The 12526-nt window shown below is 36.8% G+C and overlaps 1 protein-coding gene across 1 annotated transcript in view; it reads left to right on the forward strand.

Moving 5' to 3' along the window:
* ARMH3 (armadillo like helical domain containing 3) overlaps positions 1–12526 on the forward strand; it is a 149408-nt gene that overhangs the window by 57486 nt on the left and 79396 nt on the right. Inside the window, exons 21-23 of the mRNA XM_088131951.1 lie at positions 1298–1380; positions 4749–4875; positions 6853–6928. Coding sequence (XP_087988077.1) covers positions 1298–1380; positions 4749–4875; positions 6853–6928 — 286 coding nt within the window. The remainder of the gene's footprint in view (positions 1–1297; positions 1381–4748; positions 4876–6852; positions 6929–12526) is intronic.

The following is a 12526-nucleotide window of genomic DNA, read 5'->3' on the forward strand; positions in this document are numbered from 1 at the left end:
AGCAGAACAGCATGTTGGACTCTGATGGGCAATTTCCAATTTAGCCAAATCCAGTCATTATTATAATTTTACTCCCTGTTTGGAAGGGTGATGTTCAGACTTGTTTTCTTCCAATCCCCAGAACATTATCTCTGGAATGTGTTTTAGGCAAGTCTCATTTTTCATGTCCTCCTAGCCGGTGTGTGCCCATCTTTGATGCAGTAGTGCTGATCTGAAATAGGATTCTTCCTGGCCAGTCTGGCATGACTCCTTTCATTAGTCATGTTTGCATATAAACTGATCATTCTAGCATGACTTTTTAATCAATGAGATCATTAGTTAGGAAGTAAACAATCACTGAACATTTTCACAAAGGTTACTTTCTGCTCAAACATGGAGGCTCTCTCAGGTTCGGTCAAGCTCTCTGTGTTCCTCCTATAGTTTATGATAGTTCCATGTACCCAGCAATGCATCTCATGTATTAATATTGCTCCATAACAAGGGTGAACTCTCTGCTCTCCAAGTTTCTAAATGGACTTAAACTGGACAATTTGGAGCAGAATTTCCTCGTTAATAACTGAAAATGATGTTCAATCTTACAGTTCACATGTTCAGAAGTAGAGTCTTTTATATACTAGATAAACTTCAAGTAAAATATAAATGCCTTTGTTTAAAAATTACTTTCTACTGTTATTTTGTGATTGTAATAATTCTGTCAGATACACATTCTTGCCTCATAAACTATTTGTGATCCTAGCTTTTACCACCATGGTTAGTCTGTTTAGCTGAAAATAGATTTAAAAGAAGATGCATAATCAAGGGTGTAATGTACTTTGGTCTTCAGGTAGTGCTTCTGAGCTCCTGAGTCCAAAGTGATCTGCCCTGTCCTAAGTGACTTGACATAACATATATTGAATCCAAGCAAATATAATACACTAAGTGAAACTAGTCAACTCTGCTGCTGCAGAGTTGTACCATGCATGGTTCTGCCTTGTGTATCATCAGCAAAAGTGACATCTAATATTGATTGGTTGGTTTTTGTGCTGGAAACAATTCATTTCTCATACTCTTGTTCCTACTTAAGGTGATCAGTAAGGAAAAAAAATCCCTGTTATTATTGATTACTGACAAGTTAATTTAACATAAAAATATGCAAGTAGGATAAATCTAGGGCAAACTGTCAATAAAACTGAAGCTTTCTTACTTGTGAAGGATAGGTTTCTAATTAATCAACTTCAGTTTCTTATTTACATTTTGGATAAGTACTGGCTTTATGAAAATAAAACTGTATTCAATTTTTTTTAAATTCTTCCTTCAGCTCTGATTAATCTGTTGAAGTTCCTCATGTCTAATGAAACTGTTTTGCTGGCAAAACACAACATCTTTACCTTGGCTCTGATGGTGAGTAGCTATGCAGAGATTCAGCCCCACTGAGGATAAAGAACACTAGATTTTAATTTTATTTTATTTTTAACATCTGTATGAAGCTGCTGGGAAAGGTCATCTGCTGGCACTGAGTGAAGTAGTATCAGTATGTCAATGATATCCTGCTATGCTGCCATAGGCTACATGGAAGGTGTGGGAGAAATACTGACTGGCTGTGCGGAGGCTTCCAGAGCCTAGATGGAGAGAAATGGGCTCAGACTCAAACCAGTGAAGGCAGAGTGGGTGTTGATTCAGTAGCCAACTGGCTCTGGAGTGATATCAACCCACTTGATGGGCTTATGCTCTGCCCTCAAAGACCAGACTCACAATCTGGGGGTCCTCCTGGATACATGGCTCCTGCCAACCTTTGTCCAGTGCAGCTAGTGTAATGTTTTACCTAGAACAGGACCCTCTGGAGAAGGTTATTTACACCCTTATCTCCTTGTACCTGAATTATTGCAATTCACTCTACATGGGGCTGCCCTTGAAGACCACCTGAAAATTTCAAATGGTGCAAAATGCAATGGCCTATATGGTTACTGGGCAATCACAGTATATTGTCATGTAACACCACTGCTGAGGGAGCCGTATTTGTTTCCAAGTGTTCTCAGGGAGGTTTATTACCTATAAAGCTGTCTAAGGCTTGGAGCTTGGGTATCCTAGAGACCACCTAATCCCAAATAAATTCTCACCGCATGAATAGGGAGGGCCTGCTAGAGGTCCCCTGCTATCAGGAAGTATGGCAGGATGGGGCCCAAAGGTGGGTGTTCTCAGTGGCTGTTGCTGTCCTGTGGAACAGCTGTTTTGCCAATTGTCAAAGTAGTGATCAGGTGCCCAGGCAATTGGTTCTTTTAGTTCTTTTAGATCCAGAGACAACACACCAGTAGGTAAGGAGATTTTAAGCTTTATTGTTCTCTAGCAAACAGATTTAAACAGGAATACAAGAGCATAAGATAGAATTAAACAGAAATGCATAAGCATAGTATGCATGACTATACCAAGCAAGATGATAAACTTCTTCCCCTACTGTCAGGAGCTACCATAAGGTGACAACAGAGAGACCCCAGGATGGTTTAGATAATACAGCACCTAGTCCCAAGACCTGTGTCCATGCTCCAAATTCCAGGGGCAATGCCAGGCTTTTTATTAAAGTCTGGCACTGCAATCCCATGACTCTGTTTTGGAGTCTGGGGCTCTAAACATGACCTTGACCAGATGTTATACCTGCTCATCAAAAAATTCCAGAGCCTTAGAACTGTATAGACAAGCTAGTGCTTAACCTAAACAATCCTGAGTAATTCTAAGTTAAAGTGAAAAACAAGCCAGCTAAACATTATTATGATTCAAAGTGAGCTTTCTTAACATGTGCAGGAGAAATCAAACTATGTCACCTAAACTCCTTGAAATAACAATGATCTTCTGCATTGCCACTACACAGCTTATCCCTGAAGCAAGAATGGCTCCCACTCTTATGGCTTATCCGAAAATAGCTAAAACCTGGATTTCTAGAGGGCCTTTGTTGATTAGCAGCTAGAGGAAGAACCATGGCATTCTTGTTTATTATTGCTTACAGTTTTATTTTTATTATATTGTTTTTTGTAATGTATTTGACTTTGTATACTGCATAGAGGCTCTGGAGTGAGGTGGTTAATAAATCACATATGTACATCCATACAAACAAATCCTGGGCAAAACCAGGTTAAGAATATCCTTTCCTTTCCTTTCCTTTCCTTTCCTTTCCTTTCCTTTCCTTTCCTTTCCTTTCCTTTCCTTTCCTTTCCTTTCCTTTCCTTTCCTTTCCTTTCCTTTCCTTTCCTTTCCTTTCCTTTCCTTTCCTTTCCTTATATTCTCTATTATAATATTTACATGTATCCCATGTAGATGGTTTAAGGACAATGAATAATAACAATAATAATAACAACAACAATAATTTATTAAATTTATATGCCACCTGACTCCCAGTGACTCTGGGCAGTTTACAATTGTTAAAACATTTAAAAACAAAGAACAATACAAAAACCACAAAAACAGCACAAGGCAAAAGAACAACAATGGCAAGAATACATAAATAATAAAATAAATAATAAAAATAAACCCAGACACAAACAGAAAGGAAGAAAGGGGCATCAGTCATCCTCGCCAAAGGCCTGGAGACAGGATTGGATCCATGGTGGGAATGTTCCCTTTAGGTACTTTTTGGAACATCTTTTATTTGGATAAATTATCCTGTAGAAATGTAGAAGAAGAAGAAATGTTTTTAATGTGCATTGAACTGAGTACCATATTATGAAGAGGTGTAGTTATGTGTCATAATTGGAACTTGTAAAAAGAAGAAAAGTTCCAGTGCATCTTCATCTTACAATAGGAGTGATCTTCGTGGCTTTAGGCAGATTGGAAACAAAACTTTGGAGCTCTGTTTGGGGCTTGGAAATGAGGATGGAGCTTCCTTGCAGTGATTTTTCTTTAAAATGTTGATTGCTAGCCTGAAAATCCAAATGTTCCATAGCTGTATAGCCAAGGAGGTACATTTTGGATAGCAGTAAATTGGGGGGTGTCATTTTACTTTTTCTTTTCCTCGAAATATTTCTATTTATTGCTGACAGTGGAATTTTTTATTTTTAATTTCACAGCAGATATCCTCAAGCTTCAAACCTTCCTCTTTTAAGATGCTTACTAGGGTTAAAATGGTGAAAAATAGCCACTAATATACAGCAATTCTGCACTGAGGGAGTTTCCAAAGCTTAGAGTCCATGTGTAGTCATGGACATTGAGAGAAAATTAGAGAGTTGAATAAACTTATTCTCTTCCTTTCCATTTGTTTCCCACACAGTTGACAATATGGGTACAACTGCTCTTAAAATATTTTTCTTAACATTTTGAAATTTCTTAAATTTTGGCTTTTGATTCATACTTTTACATATTTAAGTGTCCCTCAAGAGACCCTTGAGTATGTAGAAACAGCTCGTCTGATTTTTTTTTTTAGTGACTTCATTTTACTTCTAAGCTGGTACACACTCAACCATGTAAATTTGCCTTTTTGGTGAATGATATTTGCTCTCACTGTTGTCCTGGGTGACTGTAGTTTTCACTCTCTTAATAACATTCAGGTACTGCTGAATTTGTCAGGGAAAGAAAGAAGATGAATTTTGAACAAACACTTTTTATGTACAAAAGCTAAGTGATAGCTTTGGTACTTTTAAAGCTTGGATATGTTGTTTTTCATATGTTAGTATTTTTATTTAATAACCTTCTACTTTGCCCAGAGAATTCCTGTTACTGTTTGGATTAAAAATAATAAAGTTAATATATTTTTATTCAGTAATGCCTATAATCTTTTTTTTAAGGTGATAAACCTGTTTAATATGTTCATCACTTATGGAGATACCTTTCTTCCAACTCCTAGCAGCTACGATGAGCTTTATTATGAAATCATCAGGATGCACCAGAGTTTTGATAACCTATATTCCATGGGTAAGTAGCGTTAGGTGTCTTGACTATATGTTAATGTAACATTTGTACAAGTGTGGCTAAGAGCAAATAATAATGTATGACTGCTGTTCAATACATGTGTTTGTGATATAATTTTAATTAGCCTTTAATATATGAGTGTGAAATAAGCCTTATTTGAAAGGATGTTCCAGGCTAAAGAGATGTTGAAAAATGGCTCTTTCTTAAGCTTATATGAATAATAATAAATAATACAGTAATATATAAATAATATAGTTAAGGGATCAGATGATCGCCTGATACACCAGTATGCCTGCTGTATGTGAAGATGTGCTTGCTGCTGTTTCCTGGCATATAATATTTAAATAGTAGCAAGAACACACTATGTTCATTTAGAGTGAGCCAGCCTGGCATGTGCAGAGCACTCCCAATTGGGAAACTGTGCCTTAGTCTCAGATCAGAGAGCAAGCAAAGCTCCCAGAACTGTTCAGCTGCAGGGAAACATCACTATAAACACGAAGTGAAAACAGAAAGTGTGCTTTCATCTTGTTCTGATGAAAGCATGGCAAGAAATCTACTCCAAAAGATGTAGAGCATGTCATGGAACCATGTCAGTGCTTCAAAGAATGCAGTCAGAAAACAGGTTGTATACATTTTGAAAGGCATAAAAATAATGCTATCTGTAATAATGTTTTTGGGTGAGGGAGTGGAGGTGTAGAGTAATGCATTTGCTATTGCTATAGGTGAGTGGTGGACAATTTTTCTATAATTGGAGAACTGGATTACTTTATGGAGGGCCAAAGCTATAAATGGGTGATAAATCCATTTCTCTTTCTCTTCTTTATAACCTGTAAAATTCTGTACAATCCCATCCCGCACTCACAAGTCATGCACCACATCCATCCATCCTCCATTTACATATGCTCTCGTACGTTCACGCGCATTTATACATACCCACTTCTGCCTAAGATAATTCCTAAAAGGCAGAATTTCTCAGTGGGAAGGGAAGGGAAGGGAAGGGAAGGGAAGGGAAGGGAAGGGAAGGGAAGGGAAGGGAAGGGAAGGGAAGGGAAGGGAAGGATGGTTGAGTTTTAGCTTCAGGTATACTCCTGATTCCTTATTGTATTTTCAGGTACCAATCCTCCTCTCTGTATTGTTACTTCCACTACTGCCTTGGTACTTCCACTGTGCTTCCTTCAATTCATGGATAATTCTAAGTCAGCTTAGAAGTAGTTGTATTGGGATGTTGAACAGTATGGCAACAGTACAGTGAAGTTAAGGTTTCTGTGGTTTTGGAGCCCAGCTTCCTATTTCATGGCTTTCAAGGAAACTACGTGCCAGTTTAAAGAAGAAATATGGTTCCTCTAAGATTAATTATTAAGGAGATAATAGTTTAAAAATTAGTTTAATAATGTATATTTTCAGCAAGCTAGTCTCCTGCGTGTAGCATAGAAATCATGCATTGTGTTTATGTATCTGGGCAGATCTGGAAAGGAATGAAATTTGTATATTTCCTAAGTGTTTTTCTAAGAATGTATTTATTCATATTGAGGATGGACAATACACAAAATGCACATGGTCCCTAAGCATTACATTTTTTTACTGCTCCTGAATTTCCCAAGACTCTGCTGCTGAAATTTGCCAGCAAAGCTATTAAACACAACAGCGCAATTTTCTGCTGTGTTTGAGCAAGAAACTGAAGAAAATATGTATATTAAGACTTCAGTAGCCTTAACGAGCCTATTGCTGTTACTTTTAAATGCCAGTGCTCTCCCCATCCAATTTCCCAGAAAGTATAAAACAGATTGAACATCCTGTCCCCATCTCCTCCAATAATAACATGATATCATACTGCCCTGTCCCTGTAAATGCTTAGTCAGTTAAAAAAAAAAAAAAAAGGCAGGGGAAAAAGGAAATGCAGTCCCAAGCCACACAAAGGTTGGAAATAGTTGAGCTGCAGTCAAATAGGTATCACAGAATATTTTTCTTTCTTTCTTTCAGTTCTGAGGCTTTCTAGTAATGCTGGCCAGTGGAAGGAGCCAGCCAGCAAGGTGACCCATGCATTGGTCAACATACGGTAAGAAAGAAAAAGAAATGAACTACAGATTTTCTATTAACTCTATGCTCTTGCATATTGTTCGCTGCCCAGAGTCACTTGGTTGAGATGGGCGGCTGTAGAAATTAAAACAAATACATTTTCAGAAAACTTTTTTTTTGTTATAACAAGTCACAGTTTTAGATTTCTCAACTAAAGTTGTGGTAGATGAAAGATAACATTGTAAGCATGTAATATTATGTTTATTTTCTGTATTTTTAAATGTGAAGACTTTAAATGGCTACATGTTTTTCCTTATCACAGAGTATCTTGACCAGTAGTTTGAGAGTTGAGTAGATTTTTTTTAAACAGTAACCTGTATTGCCAATTTGCTTAAAAGTGTTCCTATTTGAAACATAATAATCCATGTGACTTTTTCATATGGGTCATGTGTTACTGTGTTATACTGTAAAGATACCCTGGTACTTTCCAGATGGTGATGCTTAGCAAAGTATTTGTAGGTGGCCTTTGAGTGATCTAGCTGCTTTTTAAGGAGGTGCTGGGTCTTAAACATTTATCTTTCCAGGAAGGAAGGACAAACAACACCTCAGAAACAATGCATTTGTTGCTGTGTTAACCAGCAAGACAATTGGCTAGGACTTTTTCCTGTGACAGAGTTTGCTTATGAATGAATTCAGCTGTCAGTCTTTTAGGCCAACAGTGGCTAATACTGTCTCTTTTCTCACTTTGCCTGTCTCAGTTCTTCCACATTGGAGATCACATCAAATCAAATAAATATTTATTATGGTCATAGACCAGTATACACATTGGAAAGATACATTTATGGCTCAACACCTCTTTAAAGAGCAGCTAGATCACTCCAAATCCACTCACAAGTGCTCTGCTAACCATCATAATCTGGAAGCCTCCCTCCTCCCCCAGGGAATCACATCTGGCTTTCTTCCGTTTACACTATCATTTTTATATTTATTTAGTGTGTTTATATACCGTGTGCTCCCAGCCAAGTTGAATGCCAAGTTTATTTGACCGTTCCCCACAATAACACAAGCAGCTTTTTGATTGCAGCTTTTGGCCATGCTAAAAATACACTTGGTTTTCCACTGTTTCATTCCCCTTAACACATCTTGTCTCTGCCACCATTTCTCATCCTGAGAGATGGCATGGAAAAACTTGAGATAAAATGCATTCTGGACTCCGTATAGGAGGACTGGGCTTGAAAAGCTGATTAATTGGAAAGGACTGTCTGGATGCTAAATGTTCCTAAGAGGCAGTGTATGATATGCATGGAAGCTTTCCACCTTCACGATTTCCAGTTACAATACCTTTGCAATCTGAAGCCAACTGGCCACACAGTAACATTTCTACAGCTGCCAGTGATTCTGACCCTGGGAAGATGGGGGATTTAGTGGCGTGGGGAGAGTAGGACAGATAGATGACCAAGGAGAGAGTAGCAGAGGTAGACTGAAAGAAACTGCACCATCAAGCATCTAGGTAGAGGGGAGGGGAAGTGTGCCAACAATTCTTGTTGCTCAGACTTTGGAGGAAAAGGAACCAGTCTCCAGAGAGATGAAAAGAGTGGGGAAAAATATCTCCCCTACCTGCCCTTTGGGACCAGAGAAAGGGGAGGTGGATTTTTATTCCTTCCAGACACATAGAGGGGAAGTGGGTGGAGAATTGAGAGGAGAGGATTAGAGTTAGAGTTTCTTAGAGCAGAAATACTGGTTATGTCAACAACTACTAATTGCTTAGCTTAGTCTAGCTCCAAGGATGAAAAGCACAAGGCTAAGTATTACAGTAGTTAAGTCATGGAAAAGGCATAAGAAAGAAACACAATAATTAACTGTTGTGGGAGTAAGAACAGTGTTCATGTTGACAAAGGGCAATCAACTGTTTAAAGTGGATTTGTCCTTGTATACAATAAAGGGTGCTGAGTGTCTGTATAGCTTTTGCCAAATTCAAGCCAGGGAACAGAACCTTTGCATGGAAGAGTTCCCAGAATATGGAGTCAAAGCAAAGTGAAGGATGTTTACAGGAGGAATGTTCAAAAAACAGCCTAGCTGCTATTTCCTCTCTAGTTTCATTGAAGTTTATTTACAATAATTGATTATCTCTTTGGCAATGGGGAAACAGCCATTAAAGGTACATGGCAACTTATTTTTTGACAATTTAATAGTAGAGGATAGCTCTTTTAATAGTATGAAATGCTAATTGGGGCATTAGGTCAAATGGTGCTTGCATCAGTTCTTTTCGTTCTACATCGGTAGTCTAATCGCTGCCATCACACAGTAACAATTAGCTTCTTAAAATGATTTGAATGAGAAATTTATTTTCATCTGTGATTTTTGTGAAATAATAGGTTCTGGTTGTGTGTATTTCTAATGTTGCAAACAGAGAAGATAGAATATATAGTTGCTAATTGTGGGTTTTAGACTTGATTCTCAATTCATTTGAATAAGGCAGTTGCAAATGCGTTTAAATTCTGCAAGTACTCTAATTTCTAATATTAATATGTGTATAGAAATTGTATTATGGTGATGAGGTCTTCCTTAGATTTGTCCCTTCACTTTAAAAAAAAATGTGACACTGGTGAGAGTGTATTCATTCTTTGACTCTGGAATTAATTTTAAAGCAGCAAAATAGTATATTACCTGCACAGCAAAGCAGTGGTAATTTTGCTAAGTAATTTTTGTCCATACTGTATCTTCTCCTCCTAAATAATTGCTAAGTAATTTTTTATCCATATCTTCTCCCCCTTTTCCCAAAACAATTGTGACTACTCTGCAGATTCTGTGCAGACTCACAGGAATCTGTGATGTAAAAGATTTGAGGCATGTGTTTCTCTTTCCCAAATAACATGAACAGAAGCAACTTTTTCCCTTAATGCAACTGAGATCTTTTGTTCTAATACTCCTAGCTTCTGCCATTAGGGCAGAAATTTACTGTGACCTACTTTATCCTTCCTGTTGTACAAACAAAGGCATCAAAATCTCTGCCTATTTCAGTGCTCTTTAAATTATATTAGACTTACCCAACTCTCTACTTCCTCGGCTGGTTTTGCAAGACTGAGCTATAGATTCCAGATTGGTTGGCTTGCTTATTTTAGGTAGCTGTTTTTCCCCGCAGTTTTATGCTTTATTTTTAAAAACTATGTTATATATAATACAAATACATTTTCCACTGTTTTTAAAAAATCTAATTTAAATGCCATGTGGTCATTGGATATTATTTGATGTTTAATTATTATTTGAGATTCTTTTTTTAAAGAACACCAATTCTCTTTTTCTACTAATATAGAAAGTCGTTTTGGACACAAGAAAATATCTGTATATCTATAAATTTCAAATTTAATGGTAAAATTAACTGAGAGGGAACCAGAGACATGCTTAGATGGTTCCATGCCTGAGCTTTATGTATTTTAATTTTAATAATATTTAATTTTTAACACTTATTTTTTTATACTTTTATATGGTTATTTTTATATATGCATTGTTTTATTTGATTATTTTATATATGCGTTGTTTTATTGTATGCTGCCCAGAGTCACTTCCAGTGAGATGGCCAGCCATATAAATTTCATTAATAAGATAACAATAATAAGTTGGTTCTTGTTGATTATTGCTTCATAGTTATCTTATTCTTGGTTATTTTATTTTCTATTTGATACATTCTGTGTCAATGCTAATTTTCTTATATTCTTCAGTTGTTAATATTGAAAACCAAAGTGTAAAATGTTGCCATTAAAATGCAAAGTTTTCTTTTTCTTAACTTTTTTGGTGTTATTTTTCACATACTTTTTGCATCCATTTAGTTTCTTCAATATGTGCTTTAGTGCTGTTCTTAAAAATAGAAAACAAAAACCTTTAATGTATAGTCTTTACTGTATAATTTCATCTAACCAGAGATCATGTAATAAATAGGATGGTCCAACAAACACCTGCACATAGAATATGGTGATGATCAGTGAGGCCAAAGTCATATTGCATTTATAGTAAAGCCCCAGTTTAAATAATCAGTTTTATTGTGCCTGCATACTCGTGAGCACTATAATGGACTTAGTATCCAATAGGTGACACACAACCAGGCTGGCACTGCTAGCCCTCCCGTGCTGCAGTAACAGAACTGAACATGCCTAAATGAAAATTTTAACAGGCTAATGAAGCAATAAGAGCTTATTCAGCCTGCCCTGTTTTTGAGCTATGTTGAATTGTTTTTCTCAGTTGCTGAAAATAGAAGGTGCACTTTTCAAGAGGTGGTGTGTGTAATCCCAACCCAGGATTTTTAAATTATTCTTTGTTGAATAAGCTGTAGCGATCTACTGTGCCATAAATATAAGGTTAATGCATCACACTAAACAAACCACTTTATGGCCTGGCACTGTGAATGAACCAGAACATGGATAAATAGGTATTTTCACAAAAGTTTCCTAGCTTGCAGACAAGAAATTTAATATACTTCATTTGTCAGAAAAAAGTCAAAATCCTTTCTAGTGAAATTCACATTTTCCTGCATCTCATTTTCTTGTCTAAAAGATAATGAGAGTTTCTGTAACTCAGTTCCTAAGCCTCAGAAGGTGAAAGAGAAATGTATTCTTTCTGTAGCCCTGATTAGAGAGCAGAAGGAACAGTTAATCTCACTCCCTTATTTAGCTGCACAAGTTACATACACTTATTTCTATTAGTCAAGTCCAAAATTTTCATTTGAGTCAGAGGTTATGAAATAGAACAGGACTTAAATGTTGGTTCCCAAACAGGTTTCCCCCCCGCTTACTTGAATTCTGAAAGGAAAGACAGAAAAGTGAATAGCTGATACATCTGAAGGCCTAATCAAGGCAATATATTAAAGTCAAGCCTCTCTTGGGTCAAATTTGGCTCCTGGTAACTTAATGGATATGTTTGTGTAGATACTATTGGCTTGGTACTGTCCTTCCAGGATGTTTTATCACTATACAATCTAGCCTACAGGCCTGGGATTTCCTGGTTGTTTCCTCTCCAAATACCTATGCATCTCATATGTTGTTTTAAAATCTATCTCAAAATTTCATCTGGAGATACTGTGGACTATCCTGGCAAGCCCAAGAGTAACATTGCTCTTACCACTAACCTAGTTGGTTGAAACACCAATTCATGCATGGTCTGTACCTGTGAGAGCACAGGATGAAGTCATGGCTGAATTATTACCTAACCTAACACCTGGTAATTTAATCTCATAGTAGCCTATTCATTGGTAGTTTAAAACATACACCCCACTGGTCTATCTCATAAACTTGGCCAATGAAAGAAACTTCTTTCTTTGCAGCTGCAGCTTCCACTTAGACTTGACTGTGATATAGTGTGCCTTTTCAAATCATCTATGTGAAACAAGTGATGATTACCCATGTAAAATACCTGCTCAGCATAGAGACAACTGATAACTGGAAAGTTGACCTTCACTTCTGTAAGGAAATAAGGAACTTTCAAGGCAAGCAATTTTTCCAGGCTAATAAGACCTTTACAATAATACTTGCAGGTTTGCATTTAATGAGATTTTTATTAATGCAAAATTTGAAGGGGCATCTTTTGATTACTTGCTAAATGATGGAGGTGTCATCTGAAACATTTAATACTTTTAATAGACTTTCTT

This window comes from Python bivittatus, unplaced genomic scaffold (genome assembly GCF_059951505.1).
Source record: "Python bivittatus isolate LINGU-HERP-01145 unplaced genomic scaffold, Pbiv_v1 ctg000980_np1212, whole genome shotgun sequence".
Classification (NCBI taxonomy): domain Eukaryota; kingdom Metazoa; phylum Chordata; class Lepidosauria; order Squamata; family Pythonidae; genus Python; species Python bivittatus.